Source organism: Bubalus kerabau, chromosome 13, assembly GCF_029407905.1.
Source record: "Bubalus kerabau isolate K-KA32 ecotype Philippines breed swamp buffalo chromosome 13, PCC_UOA_SB_1v2, whole genome shotgun sequence".
In the NCBI taxonomy this organism is placed as follows: domain Eukaryota; kingdom Metazoa; phylum Chordata; class Mammalia; order Artiodactyla; family Bovidae; genus Bubalus; species Bubalus kerabau.
Genome location: NC_073636.1, coordinates 40,275,402 through 40,297,556, shown reverse-complemented (window position 1 = coordinate 40,297,556; position 22,155 = coordinate 40,275,402). Strand labels below are relative to the sequence as shown.

At 45.1% G+C, this 22,155-nt stretch overlaps 1 protein-coding gene across 1 annotated transcript in view; it reads left to right on the top strand.

The window, feature by feature from the left end:
• The window catches only part of RALGAPA2 (Ral GTPase activating protein catalytic subunit alpha 2), a 261,082-nt gene that overhangs the window by 158,491 nt on the left and 80,436 nt on the right, over positions 1 to 22,155 (top strand). The window contains 7 exon segments of the mRNA XM_055544102.1: positions 4,842 to 4,950; positions 7,030 to 7,140; positions 8,610 to 8,678; positions 8,937 to 9,074; positions 12,496 to 12,679; positions 15,966 to 16,737; positions 17,859 to 17,930. Of these exon segments, the coding sequence (XP_055400077.1) occupies positions 4,842 to 4,950; positions 7,030 to 7,140; positions 8,610 to 8,678; positions 8,937 to 9,074; positions 12,496 to 12,679; positions 15,966 to 16,737; positions 17,859 to 17,930 (1,455 nt within the window).

Genomic DNA, 22,155 nt, shown 5'->3' with positions numbered 1-22,155 from the left:
CTTAGCTTCAGCATCAGTCCTTCCAATGAATATTCAGGACTGATTTCCTTTAGGATTGACTGGCTGGATCTCCTTGCAATCCAAGGGACTCTCAAGAGTCTTCTTCAACACCACAGTTCAAAAGCATCAATTCTTTGGCGCTCAGCTTTCTTTATAGTCCAACTCTCACATCCATACATGACTACTGGATAAACCATAGCTTTGATTAGATGAACCTTTGTTGGCAAAGTAATGTCTCTGCTTTTTAACATGCTGTCTAGGTTGATCATAGCTTGTCTTCCAAGGAGTAAGCATCTTTTAATTTCATGGCTGCAGTCACCATCTGCAGTGTTTTTGGAGCCCCCAAAAATAAAGTCTCTCACTGTTTCCATTTTTTCCCCATCTATTTGGCATGAAGTGATGGGACTGGCTGACTTCCCTGGTGGCTCAGACGGTAAAGCGTCTGTCTACAATGTGGGAGACCTGGGTCTGGACGCTGTGATCTTCGTTTTCTGAATGTTGAGTTTTAAGCCAACTTTTTCACTCTCCTCATTCACTTTCATCAAGAGGCTCTTTAGTTCTTCTTCGCTTTGTGCCATGAGGGTACTGTCATCTGCATATCTGAGATTATTGATATTTCTCCCAGCAATCTTGATTCCAGGTTGTGCTTCATCCAGCCCGGCATTTCAATTGATCTACTCTGCATGTAAGTTAAATGAGCAAGATGATAATATACAGCCTTGACGTACGCCTTTCCCAATTTGGAACCAGTCTGTTGTTCCATGTCTGGTTCTAATTGTTGCTTCCTGACCTGCGTACAGATTTCTCAGGAGGCAGGTCAGGTGGTCTGGTATTCCCATCTCTTGAAGAATTTTCCATAATTTGTTGTGATTCACACAGTCAAAAGTTTTGGCATATTCAATAAAGCAGAAGTAGATGTTTTTTTGTAACTCTCTTGCTTTTTCGATGATCTGACGGACATTGGCAATTTGAACTCTGGTTCCTCTGCCTTTTCTAAATCAAGCTTGAACATCTGGAAGTTCACGGTTCTTGTACTGTTGAAGCCTGGCTTGGAGAATTTTGAACATTGCTTTCTAGCATGTGAGATGAGTGCAATTATGTGGTAGTTTAAACATTCTTTGGCATTGCTTTTCTTTGGGATTGAAATGAAAACTGACCTTTTCCAGTCCTGTGGCCACTGCTGAGTTTTTTCAAATTTGCTGACATATTGAGTGCGGCACTTTCACAGCATCAGCTTTTAGGATTTGAAATAGCTCAACTGGAATTCCTTCACCTCCACTAGCTTTGTTCGTAGTAATGCTTCCTAAGGCCCACTTGGCTTCACATTCCAGGATGTCTGGCTCTAGGTGACTGATCACACCATCATGGTTATCTGGGTTATGAAGATCTTTTTTGTATAGTTCTTCTGTGTATTCTTGCCTCCTCTTCTTAATATCTTCTGCTTCTTTAGGTCCATATCATTTCTGTGCTTTATTGTGCTCATCTTTGCAAGAAATGTTTCCCTGGTATCTCTAATTTTCTTGAAGAGCTCTCTAGTCTTTCCCATTCTGTTGTTTTCCTCTATTTCTTTCTATTGATCACTAAAGAAGGCTTTCTTATATCTCCTTGCTATTCTCAGGAACTCTGCATTCAAATGGGTATATCTTTCCTTTTCTCCTTTGCCTTTTGCTTCTCTTCTTTTCTCAGCTATTTGTAAGGCCTTCTCAGACAACCATTTTGCCTTTTTGCATTTGTTTTTCTTGGGGATGGTCTTGATCACTGCCTCCTGTACAATGTCATGAACCTCTGTCCATAGTTTTTCAGACACTCTGTCTATCAGATCTAATCCCTTGAATCTATTTCTCACTTCCACTGTATAATCATAAGGGATTTGATTTAGGTCAAACCTGAATGGTCTAATGGTTTTCTCTACTTTCTTCAATTTAAGTCTGAATTTGGCAATAAGGAGTTTATGATCTGAGCCACAGTCGACTCCCAGTCTTGTTTTTGCTGACTGTATAGAGCTTCTCCATCTTTGGCTGCAAAGAATATAATCAATCTGATTTTGGTGTTGGCCATCTGGTGATGTCCATGTGTAGAGTCTTCTCTTGTGTTGTTGGAAAAGGGTGTTTGCTATGACCAGTGCGTTCTCTTGGCAAAACTCTGTTAGCCTTTGCCCTGCTTCATTTTGCACTCCAAGGCCAAATTTGCCTGTTACTCCAGGTGTTTCTTGACTTACTACTTTTGCATTGTAGTCCACTATAATGAAAAGGACATCTTTTTGCTGTGTTAGTTCTAGAAGATCTTGTAGGTCTTCATAGAACTATTCAACTTCAGCTTCTTTGGCATTACTGGTTGGGGCATAGGCTTGGATTACTGTGATGTTGAATGGTTTGCCTTGGAAACGAACAGAGATCATTCTGTCGTTTTTGACACTGCATCCAAGTACTGCATTTTGGACCGTTTTGTTGACTATTATGGCTACTCCATTTCTTCTAAAGGATTCTTGCCGCACAGTAGTAGATATAAAGGTCATCTGAGTTAAATTCACCCATTCTAGTCCATTTTAGTTCACTGATTTCTAAAATGTTGATATTCACTCTTGCCATCTCCAGTCTTTCTTAGTTGTGTGTAAAAGGAGTTAGGCAGTGAAATTAGAGCCATATAAGTGTAGAGAAGGAAGCAGACTAAAAATATGAGCAAGATTTCAAATAAATGGAGGAGAATTAAGAGAAAATATAGTTGTAATTGTGGGTGATAGTAATTCAGAAAAGTTAAGAAAAATAGTAAGGAGTTTCATTATATAAATCGGAGTGGGATGAGATGGCATGATAGCAAACAGTATTAAGAGAGTGTATTGGAATACAGATTGTGAGTAAGATGATACTGCCGTTAGCTTAAAAAAAGTCTCGGTAGACAAATCTTCACAATCACAAAGGACATCCTCAGGATACAGAGAACATGCGGAGTCACTACGCGTGTAAAAGAATAGGAAGATGCTAAATGGGGATGCTAAATGATGGATCTCAAAGCAAGAAAAGATCAGAAAGAGCTGTTAAAAATGAGTGTGGCTTAGAACTCAAGGCAGGTGAGTGTTGCTTAGGTTATAAAACCATTTTACAGGTCACTGTGTTCTCCATGGTGCAAGGCTAATAGTTACAGAGAAATGCAGGTGTTCCTAGAAATGAGAGATCTCTGCTCTTAGCAAATTACATTTAACAAGTAGGTTAATGGGTCATTAAAAAAAAGAATACACACACACATACATATGTACACACATGCATGCAAAGGAAAAACAGCTCTTAAAAGGGTAAAAATATGATGTGGGGCATAATTCCAAGTTGTATAGATTGTAGGGAGTTGAACAATCAGAGTCTGAGTTAGGCCAAGGGAAGATAAAGAGGCTTGGGGTAGAATGTAGAATACCTGGGGAAGGCTGCAAAGTGAGATGCAAAGTACAGTTTCCAGACTGAGAATAGGTGTAGGAATTAGGCAGGAGGAGAAAGAGATGTAGACAGTTCTAGATCATCAGGAAAGCATGGAGCTCCTGTCTAATGCTGGCACCTGAGAAACAAGAAAGGCCCAGCACACACCTTGTAACCAATGGAAAAGCACAGCTTTTACCCAGCGGCAGAAGGTGACATGTTTGTCAAGGGGTATTTTAATTCATTTGTTCTGAAGCACTTAGTCATTCTGATCAGAAGAGGTGAGAAGCTAGTGAAGTGCAGTGGTTTTAAAACCTCAAAATAGATGGATTTTAATTGCTGAATTATTTTGAGCACACAAGAGCACTCAGTACGCAGGGCCAGGGACTGTGTCAGATTTGGTTGGCACTGGGTATGGCCTCTTACTGCAGAGAGCAGCATACACGCATTCCAGCAAGCTTCTGGTTCCAAGTAGAGGTTTGGAGCCCCTTTTTGTTCAGAAAGTGAGCAGGTTGGTGGGGGGGCAGGTGTTGGCTCAAGCATTTAAATTTCATATATGTGCCTTCAGGAAACATTAAGAGAAATATGACTTTTTGATCATTGTAAAAGATAGTGAAAGTGAAAGTGAAGTCATGTCCAACTCTGTGACCCCATGACTGTAGCCCACCAGGCTCCTCCGCCCATGGGATTCTCCAGGCAAGAATACTGGAGTGGGTTGCCATTTCCTTCTCCAGGACATCTTCCCGACCCAGGGATCGAACCCAGGTCTCCCGCATTGCAGGCAGATGCTTTAACCTCTGAGCCACCAGGGAAGCCCCAAAAGAGTTGTCGGCCTCCTGGGCACCCAAGAGAGTGGCCTGTATCAATTCCAAAGAGAATTATTGCCCAGTCTTGTTTATAATTGAGAAAGGTAATTTTTAAAGGACTATGCAGCTTAAAGAATATAGTGTCTTAACACATTGTTTAAGAGAAGTAACAGTGAAACTTAACTTTGAAAGTTGTGTTCAGGTATTCTTTACGATGAAATACAGGATTTGTCTCCTGTTTGTGGTAGGTGTTGTGTATTTTATTATATGGAAAGTAATTATAAACTCGATTTCCAACAGTTTTCTAAGATTCATGTTTTTGATTCTTCCTCAAAAATATTCTGAAACAGTAAAATGTGATACAAAAATTAGTTTCAGCAAAAATAAGTGGTACATGTGTTGTGACAATCCACAGAAAATACACTGTGTATTTCATTCAATATTTAATTACTAACCAGAAAACCAGTCTGTTGAGGATACCTTATCTTTTTTTCTCAAGAAGACCTTTTGTTAATGTAGCTACAACTTTTGTGTCTTTGTAAACAAGGTTTAAAATATCTTGTCATTGACAAATACCAAGAAAATGCATCTCTTCACAAGAGTTTTCTTCCTTTTTCGTCTTTTCCAAAAGGTGCATTGCCATCTGCTCCCTCGGGATCTGGATCTGTGAGGAGCTGGCACAGGGCACTAGCCACCCTCAGCTGCAAGAGGCCATCAACGTGATTGGTGTCACTTTGAAGGTACTGCCAGTTCATCGTGTGTATTTGACATCGAGTGCCTCAGATAGTCAACCTGTTGTAGGTTGAATTAGCACCATCCCTATTTCCCCCCTATGTTACAGAGGGTTTTGGTGCAAAAATTCTTTCTCTGAAAGCCATGTGGAACATTCTGTGAGGGTCCTGGGTGGGGCTGCCAATGGCTGCTTCCCCCAGGTGGCTGCCTTCTGGCCATCTGCTGCCTGAGCTTCGGGGAAACTGGCCCAGGGCTGGGCACCCGTGATCACGTGCTGATGAGAGGGTCAGGGATGCATTTCATCCCCATGTCCCGCCGCCCTCCGCCTACTGGCAACACCATCCCCCTTGAAGGCCCCCGTAACCTTAGTGCCTGGCATCCTGGGCCTGCCGCCTGGAAGGAAACTGTCCCACTTGTCCCTGCTCAGGTCAGCAGAGCACCCCTCAGCGGCTTCTCTCTGCTGTCCGCCCCCCGTCTCTCACACCTCTCCATGCTCGTAGCTTGTCTTGTCTGCTGTGTCCCTCACTTCACCTTCGTCACCTTGTCTGTCTCTGGCTGAGATGACAGAGCTACGCCTGCATTGTTTCTACCGTGTGACTTGCCCAGTGGAAGGCAACAGGGCCGCCCCGGGGCCTGCTCTCCCCACGTTCCATTGCGCCCTCAGACCCCTCATTGGGCTGTGTGGCGCATTAGGAATATGATGGAGAACAAGATGCAGGAAGATAGACACACAGAACTAGCAAACACACAGAAAGGATTGGCTCTTAGCCCTTAAGGCCGTATAGAAGTTTCTGCGGGGGAGGAAGAGGAAACAGAAGAGCTGGAAGGGGTGGGCTTGGTGGCCTCATGGAGAGATGACATCTCTGGCTGTGACCTGCAAGACATGGCAGCACCTGCCGAATGCAGACCTGGGGGCCCAGTGTCCTGGACAGAGCAAGGAGCAGGTGCAAAGGCCCTGGGGCAGAAATAAGCCAGAGTATTGAGGAGTGGACAGAGGCCGTGAGGGTCAGGTGGCGGGAGGCGTGGGTGGCCAGACGAGGCCATGGAGCCCCTTGGGGCCAGGTGCTCTCAACCAAGTTTTCTTGTGCCTATCAGGAGAGGGCAGTCAGTACTTGTTGTGCAGAAGCTGAACCGGTCACCTTTCCCTTCTCATCCTGTGCTTTGTCACTGAGGTGCTTGACTTCTCTGGTTATTTCTGTGGCCCTCTGGTCAGCTGATGTCTGCTTTGTGCAGCCAGGCACTCCTGGCTTGGAAGTAGCTGAGAGGCAAATCCAAAGGTCTCCCTGGACAGGACACAGATTTAGTGATGAACCTTTCTGCCCTGGCTCATGGGGTGTGGCTACCTTGCAGCCCAGGGTCTGACCAGGGAAGGATCAATAGGGGTCCTCGTACCTCCCACGCACCCCCCAGTCCATGGGCCCTGCGGGAATTGCCCCTTCACTCTGCCATCTCCTAAGAGACTGAGATATCTAGAGAACTGTGAACACCTGCCAGACACAGAAAACAGACTCAATAATTGAATTTGCCATAACTTTGGATTACGTCCTCCTACTTCCACATTTTTCACATTTCTTAGAATGCTATCTGTGCAGGTTAAGCTTAATTTCATAGGACAGAAAGTCTTTTGATCAATCCTTGTTTCTCCAAGTGTAAAATGAAGATAACATCCACCTTACGGAGTTGTTAATGAAGAGTTATCAAGGTGAAAATGAGAAAAATTCTTGTAAGAGGTTCAGCACACTGGGGCTACTCAATAACGTACTACATTTCAATTTCCTCCGGTCGTCAAAACTATCATTTGTGTGATCTGGATAAGACAGTTGAATTTATGGTTTTAATTTCCAAATGATTAAACGTTTCTGCAGAGTGTTACGTAGATTAACACAACTCATGTAGACAGAAGGCAGTTAACAGGGTGGTGACCATGTACAAACTGGTGATAAGATACACTTTTCAGATATTTAATGCAGAACAAGGACATGGGTCCCCAGAGGGAACTGAAAAGAAATCCTCATCGTGTCCTTCTTTAGGAATGCCGCACATGTGAAGTGAGGTTATTTAGTGTGGGGTTTTGTTTCCTTTTCTAGTTTCCTAACAAAATTGTGGCCCAGGTAGCCTGTGACGTGCTCCAGCTGCTAGTCTCCTACTGGGAAAAGCTTCAGATGTTTGAAACCTCCTTGCCTCGGAAAATTGCAGAAGTAAGTCTTTTCTTCCGCCATAATGCTCAAACATCAGCGTTTCCTCTTTTTATTACATTTGATATTTAATGAATTCTAGATACTCCAATAATTGTTGGAGCACCGACTGTTAAACTGCCATGTGAGTCACCCATTTTCAGAGTAAATTACGCTGGCCCTTCTCAGCTGCGATTTCAGGCACCGAGTAAGAAGCCACCAGTGTTCCAGGGCAGGCTCACACTTGGGGAGTTTGAAAGGCAGACACGACCACAACAAAGGGACCTTTTGTCGACTGGGCTTCATTCATCCAGAGTAATTTGGATGGTGCCAACAAGGAGTAGGCAGCTGGTCGTGATGCCCTGTGTGTGGGGGCTGGGGGAGGGGGGCTTTCCCAGAGCGAAGGCCTGGGCTGTGCGTTCTGCCACCAGCATGATTGCCCAGCTGTAATGAGCTTACCACTGTCGTACCCTTGGGGTGGGATGGGGGGAGTGGGTCGCTGGTGGAGGACGGGGCAGAAGGAACAGGAAGATTGCCTTCAACAATGAGACCCTGGAGGTCAGTGGCATGAGAGGGTGCTCTCTTGCAGGAAGTAGGTACCCTCACCCTGCACGAGCTGGGTGCTAAGGCTCATCCCTTCTTTAAACAAGCCCTTGTTCCATACACACCCAGTGGAGAGAGAGGAAGTAAGGTGATTTACTTTTTCTTAACCCTGAACAAATGTCACCCATGAGGTCACTTTGTTCTCTCAGATACATCAGAAATCACAGGTGATCTTCGACCTCAGGGGACCCAGAGTGAAACAGAGCTTTGGATTTTAGGAATGTGAGATGCTGCCGTATGTAAAGTTGGGCTTTAGAACAACCGTGTAATTTATCATCTAAATGGGGATGCCTTTGAAAATGAAATAGGTGCTACTACCGTGGCTCAGCTGATAAAGAATCTGCCTGCAAGGCGAAAGACCTAGGTTCGATCCCTGGGTTGGGAAGATCCCCTGGAGAAGGGAAGGGCTACCCACTCCAGTATTCTGGCCTGGAGAATCCCATAGACTATACAGTCCATGGGATCACAAAAAGTTGGACACAACTGAGCGACTTTCACTCACTTACCCCAGCACCGCAGGTCGGTGGAAACCTGGGGTGTGTCATAAGAAAAGTAAATGGGCGGATGTTTATAATTACCTTTGGAAGTATTTATTGCTTTCATCACGAGAAGGGTGGAGGCTGATGCTGGAAATGGTGTGACCACAGACAGAACCACTCCTTCCTCTGGGCCCTGATCTCCCCGCCAGCAGAGGGGAGACAATTGCAGCCATCACCCTCTCCGGTCTTCAGGTCATGCAGGTCACTGAGGTGACTCTTGACCTGTGTCACCTTCCTCCAGGAGCTGGCCCCCTGGCTGGGTGTGGTGGCAAGGCCATCCCGGACCTCTTACCTGGCGGCTCCCAGGGCCGTACCATGGTCTGTCTGATTGGGAATTTGTCTTCTCTGCAGATCCTCGTGGCCACAATTGCTTTTCTGTTACCAAGTGCAGAGTACTCCTCAGTGGAGACAGACAAGAAGGTAAGTGGCCCGTCTGCTAGGTTCTCCCCAGAATTTGTTTTTTTAAAGACATGGCTCAGGTGGCAGATGCTGTCACACGCAGGGCTTTATAACCTCCCCTGTTCGGACCGGCCCTGGCCTCTCTCTGTGAAAGCCTCCTTCACCCCTGCGTTCCTGAAGAACGGCCGTGGTGCTGGGAGGTTCTGTTTCCTGTAACGACACACAGTGGTGGAATCTGCAAGGCTGCAGGGTGAGGCTCTGGTTTGCTTCCTCCTCCAGTTCCTCGTGTCCTTGTTGCTCTGCCTCCTGGACTGGTGCATGGCGCTGCCGGCGGGCACCCTCCTCCACCCCGTGTCCACCGCGGCCCTGGACGAACAGGCCCCGGCCCGGGCCCCCTTACTGGATTACATCTACAGGGTGAGTCCCCCCGCCACCCTGGGCCTTGGGCTACAGGGTCTGGACTGGAGCCTCAGACAGTCCTCCAAACAGGTTACTGTTGTTCAGTTGCTCAGTCGTGTCTGACTCTTTGCGACCCCATGGACTGCAGCATGCCAGGCTTCCCTGTCCTTCACCAGCTCCTGAAGTTTGCTCAAACTCATGTCCATCAAGTTGGTGATGCCATCCTACCATCTCTTCCTCTGTTGTCCCCTTCTCCTCCTGCCTTCAATCTTTCCCAGCATCAGGGTCTTTTCTAATGAGTCGGCTCTTCTTAGGCATTCCTGTACTTATTTGTGCCCTTTGGACAAGGATTTATGGGGGTTCAACATTTTAAAAGAAATGAATGACTACAGGAATGTTCACAGAATAATTATAATTACAGAAAGGCTGTAATTACCTGGGCTTCCCTGGTGGCTCAGACAGTAAAGAATCCTCCTGCAGTGCGGGAGACCTGGATTCGATCCCTGGTTTGGGAAGATCCCCTGGAGGAGGGCATGGCTACTCACTCCAGTATTCTTGCCTGGAGAATCACATGGACAGAGGAGCCTGGCGAGCTATAGTCCATAGGGTCGCAAAGAGTCAGACACGACTGAAACGTCTTGGCAGACAGGCAGTGATTATCCCAGGCACAATGCAGGCATTTTACCTGATTGTCAGCGTTAAACAACTGCAGTTTGCTCAGGCTCCCCCAGTGTTTATGGAACTTGGTCCATACCTGCTTCGTTTTGAAAAGAATCTTTATTGTAGGAATATCTACAGCCTTAGTTGGCCAAAATCTCTTTATCAGGGGAAGAAAAAGTACAAGGATACCAGTCTTCTCTTTGCTTTCAAAGATCTTCAGAAATAAACTAAGGCAATACAGTATATTACATCAAATTAATCAGCATCATCATTTTTATAACACCTAAGGCATTGGAATTTCACCCCCTACCACTGACTAGGTGTGGTGTTTACTCTGGACCCTTAGTACTCTCCTTCCAAACAGGCCTTACAGCTCTCCCTATGGAAACCTTATCTATCCATCTGTCTATTATATCCATCCATCTATTACTTGTGTGTCCATTGAATAGGGCTCCGCAGGTGGCGCTAATGGTAAAGAACTCGCCTGCTAGTGCAGGGGACCTAAGAGATACAGGTGCAATCCCTGGGTCAAGAAGATCCCCTGGAGGAGGATATGGCAACCCACTCCAGTATTCTTTGTCTGGAGAATCCCATGGACAGAGGAGCCTGGTGGGCCACAGTCCATGGAATCACAAAGAGCTGGACACGACTGAAATGACTTAGCATGCACACACACAAACCATTGAATAATTACTGTGAGGTAGGGACAATTCCTTTGCTTATTTTTGTAGTAATTAAACTTAAAAATAATTTTTAAAAAATTTCTAGGCATTTCCCTGGCAGTCCAGTGGTTAAGACTTTGCCTCTCAATGCAGAGGGTGCAGGTTCAATCCCTGTTCTGGGCAGCTAAGATGCCTCCTGCCTTAGGGGCCAAAGAAACAAACAAACCCATAAAACAGCAATTTAACAAATTCAGTAAAGACTTTTTTTAAAAAAGGCCCACATCAAAAAATGAAGAAGATTTCTTAAGTCATTAACAGATTGCTTTGTTGCCTTATTTTAAAATGCATTCAGTTAAAACCGAAAAAGCCACTTAACCATGGTTGAAATTCTGCTAAAAAAGTATTTTGTACTTTTAAATGGTTTCTTGAATGGTCAAAGATTTTAGTAACTATGTTCAGATGAAGCAGATATTTCTGTCATCACTATGACTTATAAACCTAGACGAGGCTTGGCTTAAGGCACTAAAGTAGCTGCAGTCATTTAAATTCATGTTTAGCATTCCTTTTCTTAAAAGATCTCTCTCAAAATTGCTTCACCAACATAAAAATCACTTTATAGTTAACGTGATACATACATTTACTGGATAATCCTTTATTTTTTTTTTTAAAGGAAACTTTTTCTGCTAAAGTATCCTATGCATCCAAAAAACTGCATCCATCAATCCTAAGTGAATTTTGGAGTTTCACCAAGTGGGCACACTGGTGAAATGGGCTCCCAACTCTAGAAACGGAGCATCCTGGCATTCCAGGAGCCCCCGTGCGTGTAGCCCCCACACAGACCCGGGGGTGACCACTGTCTTGTCACAGCAGACACTTGTTTTTGGCTGTTGGACTTTATACTGTACAGAATCGCCCAGCGTGTCCTTCTGGTTCTCATATGTATGCCGTTCTGTTGGATGTACACCTAGTGATGGAGTTGCTGGAACGCGTGTGTTGTGCATTAGGAGTGAACACGCAGTAATTTTCCAGGGTGACTGTGCTGAGAACTGCGGCTGCCCCACCCCCTGGCTGACACTTGTCTCTGCTAGGTGGGCACTGGTATCATGTTGTGGTGTTATTAATCATTTGTATTTCATACATTTATGGCATCTGACTAATAGAAATTAGCGCTTTCGATGACAGAAGCTCAAATTTTTTCTATTAACAAGGGAGCTACCCTCATTTTCCTGTACTGCTCTTTCGCTAGGAAGAGGGCATATTCGGGTGGGCCTCCCCTGCTGTTCTTGATCCTTTGTAGCCATGGACGAAAGTTGCAGTTACCGCCAGCCTCCTCCAGTCCCCAGGAGGCAACACAATTGGAAGGAACTGAATCGAGACACATCCAGCCTGACCTCAGAGCTCGTCATCTAAAAGCAATCTTTCCTTAGTTTTTAAAAGTATCACCTTCATTTTCTTAAAACTCAGTTTTTTACATTTATGATCTGAAAGGAAACTTGAGTATAGCGATTAGCTCACCTATACACATTGACATCCTCAAGACGGTTGTGGGCACAGCGTCAGTCAATGGCAGTTTGTAAACAACCAGTGAGCTTTCAGGAAACTCATCTTGAGAAAGTAAGGATACTTTTAGAATTTGTGTTAGATTTACTTCATCATTTATACGTTTTAAAAAGCGTATCAGATTGGGCCTTCCAAGTCCTAGTGTCATGAGTTACACAAATTCAGATCCATGAACGGTTATGCACTAGGTCAGCGGTTTCTGCTGATGGCTTTCATTCTGATTGCCACTGTGGGTGGTGGGGCACCCGTGGCCCATCGCGTGCCTCGTCGTCACCTCTCTCGTGCCTCCATGGACGGGAGCAGCACCAGGCGTGTGCGACCACATAGAGTGCCAAAAAGCCCGCTTGCTTACTTTTGCTTTCCTTTTGCCATCGTTACAACAGGAGCGAGATAAGCGTGTTCATAGCAAGAAGGTGTTTTAGGACGGAAAGGATCTGATGTTCTCAGGAATTATCAAGCAGGAATCCTGCCTCCCAGGGGCTGCTGTCGTTTGCCAGCCCGTCAGGGGGCAGGCGGTGGGTGGCATTCCCAGCACACGCTCCCTTCTGTGCACACAGGTTCTGCACTGCTGCATCTGTGGCTCAAGCACGTACAGCCAGCAGAGCCGCTACACCTTGACCCTGGCGGACCTGTCGTCCTCGGATTACGACCCCTTCCTGCCGCTGGCGAACGTGAAGAATTCTGAGCCGGTACAATTTCATTCATCAGCAGAACTGGGCAACCTGCTCACTGTTGAAGAGGGTAAGGCTCTTCAGGCTATTCATTGCTGTGGGCAGCAGAAGGGAAAATGGTAGCCATTTGTGAGTACTCACTGTGCTATTTTCTAAGAAGCTAGTGGTTGCAATCTGGGTTTCTGCAGTGCTCTTGATATCAAGTCCTTCCTTCCTCGTTTCCTCTTTCTCTGTCCTCCCCTTTCTTCTCCCGTCGGAGTTGAGTTTTATATGCTCAAGGACCTGAGGGAGGCACAAATCCCTACACACAGTCCACTTTCTGTCCCCAAGGAGTTTTTCATCACATGGAGAGATAGGAATCAGGCAGAAGGATTCATTGTGTGTGGCCTGGGAGCCCTGTACAAGTTTCCCATGGAGAAGTGCCTAAGTCAGACTTGGGAGGAAGGGCAGCTTTTGTGAGGAGCTGGTAGAGAGGGACCAGCTGGGAGTCACCAAGACAGATGGAGGCAGGATGGTTCTACTCCCAGCAGAGGGCCTGTCATAGATGTGGGTGAGGTCAAAACGTAGGCTGTGTATGTCCTCCTCCACCACGCTTCTCCCCAAAATGACAGGAGCCCATCTCTACGCTTTGGAATATAGTCAGAATGTGGGGGAGTGTCATCTGTATGTGTGATAACATTGCATAGAATCACGCGCACACACACACACACACACACACACACATAGAGTGCCTGTGAAACTAGTAAACTCTGAACAGTGATGCACGGTCTTGGTGACCATGCTGATCTTGTCCTGTTGCCACTCAAGATGTTTACCATTCAGGTGAAGGATGTTTGAAATTTCTCCGTGTTATTTCTTACAAGTAAAGGTGTATCTTCAGTTGTCTCAAAAAGTAAAAGTTAAAAAAAAAATGTGGATGTAGAGCATTAGATCGTCCATGATAATTTTATGGACTTGCAAGTTAAAAACCTAGGGCTGAGAACGAACCTGGAAGGAAAAAACATCCTCCAAGAGAAAAGAGTGAGGGCAGAGTGAGGGAAATGAATGAAGAACCATTCATGTCATTAATTCATCATTTATAACCAAACTGTTTCCAGTTAGAAAATGTTTCTGATAAGCAATGTTATATTTTTGTCTATCATTTTAAAATGATTCTTTCATAGACCATTTGATGTCATGACTACTTTCAAACAGAGTTACAAGTGAGAGATCCAGCCACCTTACAGCCGAAGTGGCCGTTGGCTCAGCTCCAAGAGCAGCCATCCGTGCTACAATACCTGCTCACTCTTTTCATCTTTAATACCGAATTGCTTAAAAAGAAGAGACGGGAGGAGCTTAAAAAAAAAAAAAAAGAAAGTTAAAGGACAATCTAAAATTACTGCTTTTATATTTCCTCTCTAAGTTTAAAAAAATGAAATAAATATATGGAATATGATTTTGCATAGCCTGCAGAAGTCACAAGCTTGTTTCTTCATTAATGGGGTCTAGATTTTGTCTTGATTTTTCAGGGCAGCCCTGGGCAGTGGATGCAGGCGAAGTCTGCCAGGAAGAAACAGTTCTTATTCCACAAATATTCTCTTTCCTTACTTTTTGGTACCAAAGATATTTGGGGTGCGTCATTGTTTATGATGAGTAATGTGACTCCAGGTTAATTTCCCCTTGCAGAATTCAAGCATGTTCATTAAAATACAGATCCGTATTTATCTCAGATTATAAGTACGACCTACGTAAGTAAAAGTAGAGAGGGTTGCTTTTCCAGTTGTTTTCTGCTGTGGGCCTGCTTCCAGTCGGACTTTTCTTGTTAGTGTCGAAGCCTGTGCCTCCGTGTCATCGTCATGCAGTGTCTTACATTATGGACTCCTGAGCCCCCAGCTGGCTGCAGCTCTGCTGTAGAGGCATTAACATTTCTGATGGGGTGTGTATTCATATGGGATGATAAGCATGAATAAAAAGCATCTGTAACTTTTGAAAAAGTTAGTATGTACACAAAAGCAGAGGCATTCATCACTATGATTCTGAGGGAATGAGTCGAGGTGTTTTAAATTTCTCAGCTGTATGGAAATCATCCACACGTCAGAGGGTCCGGAAGAAACATTTCATCTCAGGGACACATGCAGATGACCTCCTCTGCTTCTAAGAAACCTGGGGTTTTAAATGAAATTTTATTTTGCATTGTCGGATACAGATAATTTCTTGTCCACCCACCCCCTCTAAAATATTAAGAAGTTCTAAAGAAGTTAGGACGATTTCAGTCATCATGCACAATTTCCTAGATGCTAGGATTTGATTGTTTCTAGAATTTTTGCATCATAAAATTGATGTTTTATAAATAAGTCAATTAGATTTCTAATGTCTAAGGGGGAGGATATTTAGCACACAGAAGCATATTTATACTTAGTGATAACTTTTAATATTTGGTTTTTCATGTCGTGAATTTAAAAACCAAGTATTTCTTAAGTATGTATTAAGCCTTTAAGCCCAAATTAGAAAACTTAGTTTATTTAAGTATCTAGTAGATTTTTTTTTAATTAAAAGTTTTCATTTTGACCTGTTCTTAGGTTGACGCACAGTTCTTTTGGAAACGTGGTGGATTAAGATTTCTGTAACTGCTTTGAGGCTTCAGTAATTGTTTCAGCCCTTACGTGTGGATTTTTCCTGCTTCCCCATCATATCTCAAGCATTTCACACAGCCCCCTTGATTGCTATTGTCAAAGTCCTTCTATACCTCTGAAGTCTTAAACATTTTATAAATTAGTTGCTCCTGGGCATTTAATCAACTACAAATTCAGTGAAAGCTTTCTAAGTAATTCCATGAATTATTAATATATCAGATTCTGTTAAATATTTAAAATGCCCTAACAACAAAACATAGTCACAATAATCCTAAAGCAAATTGCTTCAAATATATGTAAGCCATCCCAGGCTTGATTCATCCCCTTATCGGTGTCTCCCTTTACCCAACAAAGGGAGCGAGGCCACCTCCCCAGCCCTGGTCCCCAGCCCTCCAAGCTGCCCTGCTCTCCAAGGGCAGATGTCTACCTCCCTGAGCTCTTAGAGCCGTCAGTGCTAAAGGATCTGTCTCTGGTTTATAGCTGTACCCGAACATTTTTAAATGTCCCTTTCAGAATGAGACCTTCCTATAAATTGGTTCTTTTAGCCATCTATTTAAATTGTGCTTGTAAATTCAAATAGAATGAATGTCCAAAGAAGAAAAACAGGTGGAAAAAAAAAAAAATCCCCAGACTTAAAAAAAAAAATAGCTTCATTCTTGCTGGGGATGGGTTGCGGTCTGGTGGTGGCTGCTTCTCACCTTCCTTCTCCAATGTGTCCCCGTGTCCCCATCTCACTGTCAGCAGAGAGGAGGAGAAGGAGCCTGGGGCTGATCCCGCTGACCGCGCGCATGGTGATGGCACACCTGGTCAACCACCTGGGCCACTTCCCGCTCTGCGGAGGCCCCGCCGTGCTGCACAGCCTGGTGGGCGAGCACCACGACAATGCGCACGCCGATGCCGCCGAGCTCTCCCCAGACGTGTTCCGGAGCCCCAGCCTGCAGCTGTTTGTGTTCAACGACAGCACCCTCATCTCCTACCTGCAGACGCCTGCGACCGGTCCTGCCAGTGGGTCGCCAGCAGGCACCCCCTCGGATGTGAGAGTGATCGTGAGGGACATCTCAGGGAAGTACTCGTGGGACGGGAAGGTGCTCTATGGACCCCTGGAAGGCCACTTAGCCCCCAAGGGCAGAAGCCCCTCGTTCCTCATCTCGGGCTGTCAACCCCCAACCCCTGGACCTCAGAGGGCTCCTTCTCAGACTGAGGAGGGAGAGGATGTCCTCGACAAATTACTTGAAAACCTTGGCCACACGAGTCCTGAATGCCTTTTGCCATCCCAGCTCTGTCTGAATGAGCCTTCCCCACCCCCTTGTGGCATGAACTGGGACCAGGAGAAGGAGATCACCAAGGTCCTGCTGCGCCAGAGCGCACAAGAAGATGAATATGTCCAGAGGTGCAACTCGGACGTGGCCATGAGGGTCGCCAGCCAGGAGCCGCCGTCCCCGGTGGAGCCCCGGGGAGCCTTCTACTTCTGTAGGCTGCTGCTTGATGACTTGGGAATGAATTCTTGGGACAGAAGGTAACAACCCTCTCTAGACCGTCAATTGTCTTGTTTTGTGTGTGTGCAACTGTTCTTCTCAGTTTGGGGTTTGGGAAAAAGAGAGCAGAAAATGGAGATTTTTCTCTGTTTCAGCGTTAATAGCTGGAGGAGGGCATGCCTACCCATTCCAGTATTCTCGCCTGGAGAATCCCATGGACAGAGGAGCCTAGTGGGTTACAGGCCATTGGGTTACAAAGAGTCAGGTATGACTGAAGCAACTTAGCACACACACGTAGCTTATTTTCTGCTGCTAAAAGTGAAAGTCACTCAGTCGTGTCTGACGCTTTGCAACCCCATGAACTATACAGTCCATGGAATTCTCCAGGCCAGAATACCGCAGTGGGTAGCCTATCCTTTCTCCAGCAGATATTTGCAGCCCAGGAATTGAACCAGGGTCTCCTGCGTTGCAGGCACATTCCTTACCAGCTGAGCTACCAGGGAAGACCCTAAATTAAAACTAAAAACAAAACTAATTGTGCTCTACTGATGCACAGATTGAATTCCAAACATCTGTTGTGTATTTTAAGGGGTATCAAGCATTTACTTTGTGTGTGTGTTTTAATTACTGCTCTGCCCATTGTTGCTTCTGCCTTCATGAAAGATGCCAGTGGACTACAGAGACGAGTAAGCCACAGTTTCTCCCTAGCTCTGGTGAGGGAGGAAGACTTGTTATGGCTCTGATAAAAGACAGTGTGACTCAGGACCTCAGGAAGGACAGCCGGTGCATCGGGAGGTGAGGGGCAGTGGAGGAGACTGCAGATGGGGTGGGTTTGAGCTGCAGAGGTGAGAAAAGAGTCTCATGACAGAGGAGACAGTGGTAATAGCAGGATGTGCACACACGTCAGTCACACACTCAGTGACCACAGCCAGCCAGCGTCCCCAGACAGTCACGGGAGGCAAGTACAATTGTGACGCCTTTGAACATCTTCAGAATGAAGTTCCTTCTCTAGGCTTCGGCTGCAAATCTTTGGTGAATGGAGTGGCTGTGGAGGGGTGGATGGATGGATGGGTGAATGAATCGGTAGGTTTGTGCATTGATTGGGAAGGGCAAAATTGATCTGTGATTACATGACTTTTCTCTTAACCCTTTTTCTATATAGGAAGAACTTCCATCTGTTGAAGAAAAATTCAAAATTATTGAGAGAGCTAAAAAATTTGGACTCCCGACAGTGGTAAGTGAAAGTGTATCAAACCTCCTTGTTCCTGTCTGTCTTTTGTGTGCTGGCGGGGAGGGGTGCCAGATAAGGTGGCAGGAGTGACACCCCTGCAGGGACCTGGCAGTTTATACCTTTGGTAGTTTGATCCTGAGGAGTAAACTTACATGTTTACTACATGAAGAAGTCCTCTAATCTCTGCCCTTGATTAAGAACCTTTCAGCCAGTGGACGCTGGTTCTCGTCATCTTTCTGCCGAGCCTCTGGTTCTGCTGAGGGGCAGGTGCCAGTCCACATCATGTGGCAGTGTGGTTTGGATCCCATGGGCTAGGTTAAGAACCGGGTGCTGTAATCAGGGGCTCCCTGACCCTGAGCTTCGTCCTCCAAAGCAGGTCAGATCTCAGATGGACCTCTCTTCTGAATGATTTTAGAAGCAGTTCTGAAGATGAGCTCTAACCCATGTTTGATCTGGGGAAACAAGGGCTTCCAAAAACATCTCAGCCTGGGGCAAGTGTCATGCTGGGTACATAACAGGTGCTTGGAAGTCTTCAATAAACTGCTTCCTTAATCTTGAGTTTTTTAAAACTCACTTAAAAACAGCTTCCTGTTCCTATTGTATTCCCTTCAGAAGCATCACCGGGCATCTCCTTAGAGAGAAAAACCTGCATTTGTTATCCCTCAGACTGTCCTTCCCCACGTCGTTTCCCAGTTATAGATGTGCTGCTTTTTCTCCAGAGGAAGGAAATTCTGGGGCGGGGGTGGGGGGGTGGGGTGTTTCCTGAAGGGGTGCGTGGATTCACTGCCCCCTCCCTCCCACCGTCTAGTAGGAAATGAGCAGTCACTTGGGTTCCAGACTCATCTTTTCCAGTGTAGGTTGAGTTATTCCATGCTCCTTCCTATTGAGTGACGACATTGGTGTCTTGTGATCGTGGCCAGTTTGTTGAGTGTTCAGTTCAGTTCAGTCGCTCAGTCGTGTCTGACTCTTTGCAACCCCATGAATCGCAGCACACCAGGCCTCCCTGTCCATCACCAACTCCAGAGTTCACTCAAACTCATGTCCATCGAGTCGGTGATGCCATCCCGCCATCTCATCCTCTGTCGTCCCCTTCTCCTGCCCTCAATCCCTCCCAGTATCAGGGTCTTTTCCAATGAGTCTTTTGCTTTGGGTCTACCCCTTCATTCTTTCTGGAGTTATTTCTCCACTGATCTCCAGTAGCATATTGGGCACCTACTGACCCTGGGAGTTCTTCTTTCAGTATCCTATCATTTTGCCTTTTCATACTGTTCATGGGGTTCTCAAGGCAAGAATACTGAGTGGTTTGCCATTCCGTTCTCCAGTGGACCCCATTAAGTTAATGTACTTTAACTGCATGAGGTACAATGGAAATAGCTCCCTGGGGAACTGTTCTTGACATCTAAAAAGGTATCCACTTATTTTACAGTAAGGATGTTTTCAGGGTTCTTTAAAAGAACAGAAATAAGCTGGGAGGTTCTTTAGCTTTGAGATCCCGTTATCAGTCAGTTAGCAAATAAGAACATATCTTGTCCCTCAACTTCTTATCAGGATGTTTCTATTAATTTCTGGTATCAATTTATCTCCCTGCTGTCAAGTCAGGGTTTCTGCTTAACCTGTTCCTAGGAAAAGTATGGCTTCCCAGATGGCGCTAGTGGTAAAGAACCCACCTGCCAATGCAAGAGACATGAGACATGGATTTGATCCCTGGGTCAGAAAGATCCTCTGGAGGAGGGCATGGCAGCCCACTCCAGTGTTGTTGCCTGGAGAATCCCATGGTCAGAGGAGCCTGGTGGCTCCTCACAGTCCTTGGCGTCTCGAAGAGTTGGACACAACTGAGCATACACGCAAGAAAAGTAGAGACCATCTCACAACTAGGATCTGTATGCTGTGAAGCTGGCAAAGATGTAAATAGTATAATGAACATATGTACACATTAAAGAAAGCTCCCCCTTTCAATATTAATGCCTCTCCCCACCAAAAGATAAAGTAAAAGTGACAGTCATGTTTCTTTGGCTTTTTAATGTGACAACACAAGGAAACCAAGCTATTCTGGTCTAGTCCTAATAAGGAAAAAAAAACAAAAACAAATTCTAGTGCTGTCCATGTGCTCTGGACTACCTGCTCCTCTGTGCACTGGTCCTACCGCTCCTGGACATGAAGTGCTGTTGATGTTACTAATTATCATTTCAAAAGCCTGGCTCTAATAAGGCCAGACACAGCGTCTGCATCCTCCCAGGCTCTCTGCGGTGCTAACATTTTGGAAGCTGTGAAATTTGATGAGTGTTTACAGCTAAAGGTCACCTGGGCTCACACCTCCATCCGTCATGCAGTCACCCGGTATCTCTCTGCTCCACAAGGAGCTGATGAGGACCCATGACCCGTAAGCAGCTACAAAGTAAAAAGCTTGGACTTTTTACTTGGACCTTAAAGGAGAACAAACAAAAACATTTCAGATAAACCTGAGATTGTTTTTTGTACGTCCAGTGTATAGAATAGAGAAAAATTAAATACTGAGGACTTATCAGTATGTAGATGGAGCTGCAGAGAAATGGACTGACTCTACTTTGCTCTCCATTTGTTGAAAGAGACTGTCTTCTAGTTCGTGGCTTATGACCTCCCTTACCATCCAAGCCCCTACATGATTACTGATCTTAGAATCAACTTGTCTGAGTCCAGACTGCTGGCCAACCCTGCCTGTAGTTCAGGAGGAAATGATGTCACAATTTTGGGCCCCATGTGCTTGAGGACAAGCTTTCCAAGGTCTCTGCTGGAGCACCGCCCACGAGCATTCATCAGCACAGAATCCCCTCCCCACCCCCCACATCCATTCTCTGGAAAGCGGCACCCCCACGAGCATGACAGAGCAAGGCTCCATCAGGGTCTTCAGGACACCCACCTCCCCCGCTGGCAGCATGACAGTTCACTTCAAAAGCCTTAGAAGTAGGCAGTGATCATAGTTCCACATCTATGAATTTATTTTAAGGACTATCAAAGATGATGTGAAAACACCTGTCAAATGGATGTGACCCAGATGTCCAGTAGCAAGGATTTGGGATATGGAATAGTAACATAATGGAATGGAATATTCCACAATCATTATTAATAACTTTGTTACACAAGCATATGGTGTAAAAGTGTTCACACTCCGAGACGGTGTAAATGATGATTTTTATGTTAAGCATATTTTACACAATTTTTTTTAAAGTGTTCACAAATATTTTAAGTGAAAAAAACAGTGGCAAAACACAAATTGATGGCGTCTCATTTTGTAGGCAAAAACGCATCCTGAGATAGTAACCGTTGTGATTTCAACATATAAGCAGAGAACATGAGTGGGTTTTTTTAAATTCTTCTCTTTCCTTTCTATATTGTCTAATTTTTTCTCTGAGTATGGTCATTAAATGTAAACTATGGGGGAAGCAGGAGGAGTAAGCTATCAAGACAAATCCCTGGGTCACGAAGATCCCTCGGAGGAGGGCATGGCAACCCACTTTGGTATTCTTGCCTGGAGAATCCCATGGACAGAGGAGTTTGATGGGCTACAGTCCATCAGAGTCTGATGGGTCGCAAAAAGTCGGACAACTGAAGTGACTTAGCACACATACAGAAGGAGATCTTGAAGAATGTGTTAAAATACGGAGCCCAGATTCTATCACTGTTGAGTCTAATCAGATTATAATTTTGAGGTGTTAAATGATTAGACAACAGAAACATTTCCATGTTGCTTAAATGCTCAGTAGTTTTTCCAATAGATTTTTCCAGAGTATATGGTAGAAATCAGGAGAAAAGTGGAACTTCTTTGGAAATGGTAATCCAAAATCTAAAACATAGAGACTGGAATCCACGTCTTGGGTGATGGAGCTGTGGTTCTTGGTTAAAGCTCTATTCCAGTGAGAGTGATGTCATCACCTGTCTAAACTGTGCACATATCACTTGTTGTAGATCTAGTGACCTTGACACTGTACTCCAGTGTATAATTTATATTAATAGAAATGGCTATCGACATATTCCAATATATCATTGTTTCTCAGGTCAATTCAACAGAGATTTAGCTGAGCAAATTCTACATGCCAAAGACCATATCAGACGCACAAAAGTTGACCCAGAACTCCTTTCTTCAGAGTGTTGCATTTACCTGATTCAACAGCAGAGTGCCCCAAATCCATCATGGAGAAAGTGGACAAACAGTTTATACTTCCAAAGAAGTTTCCCTGGACAGCTGTCCAAC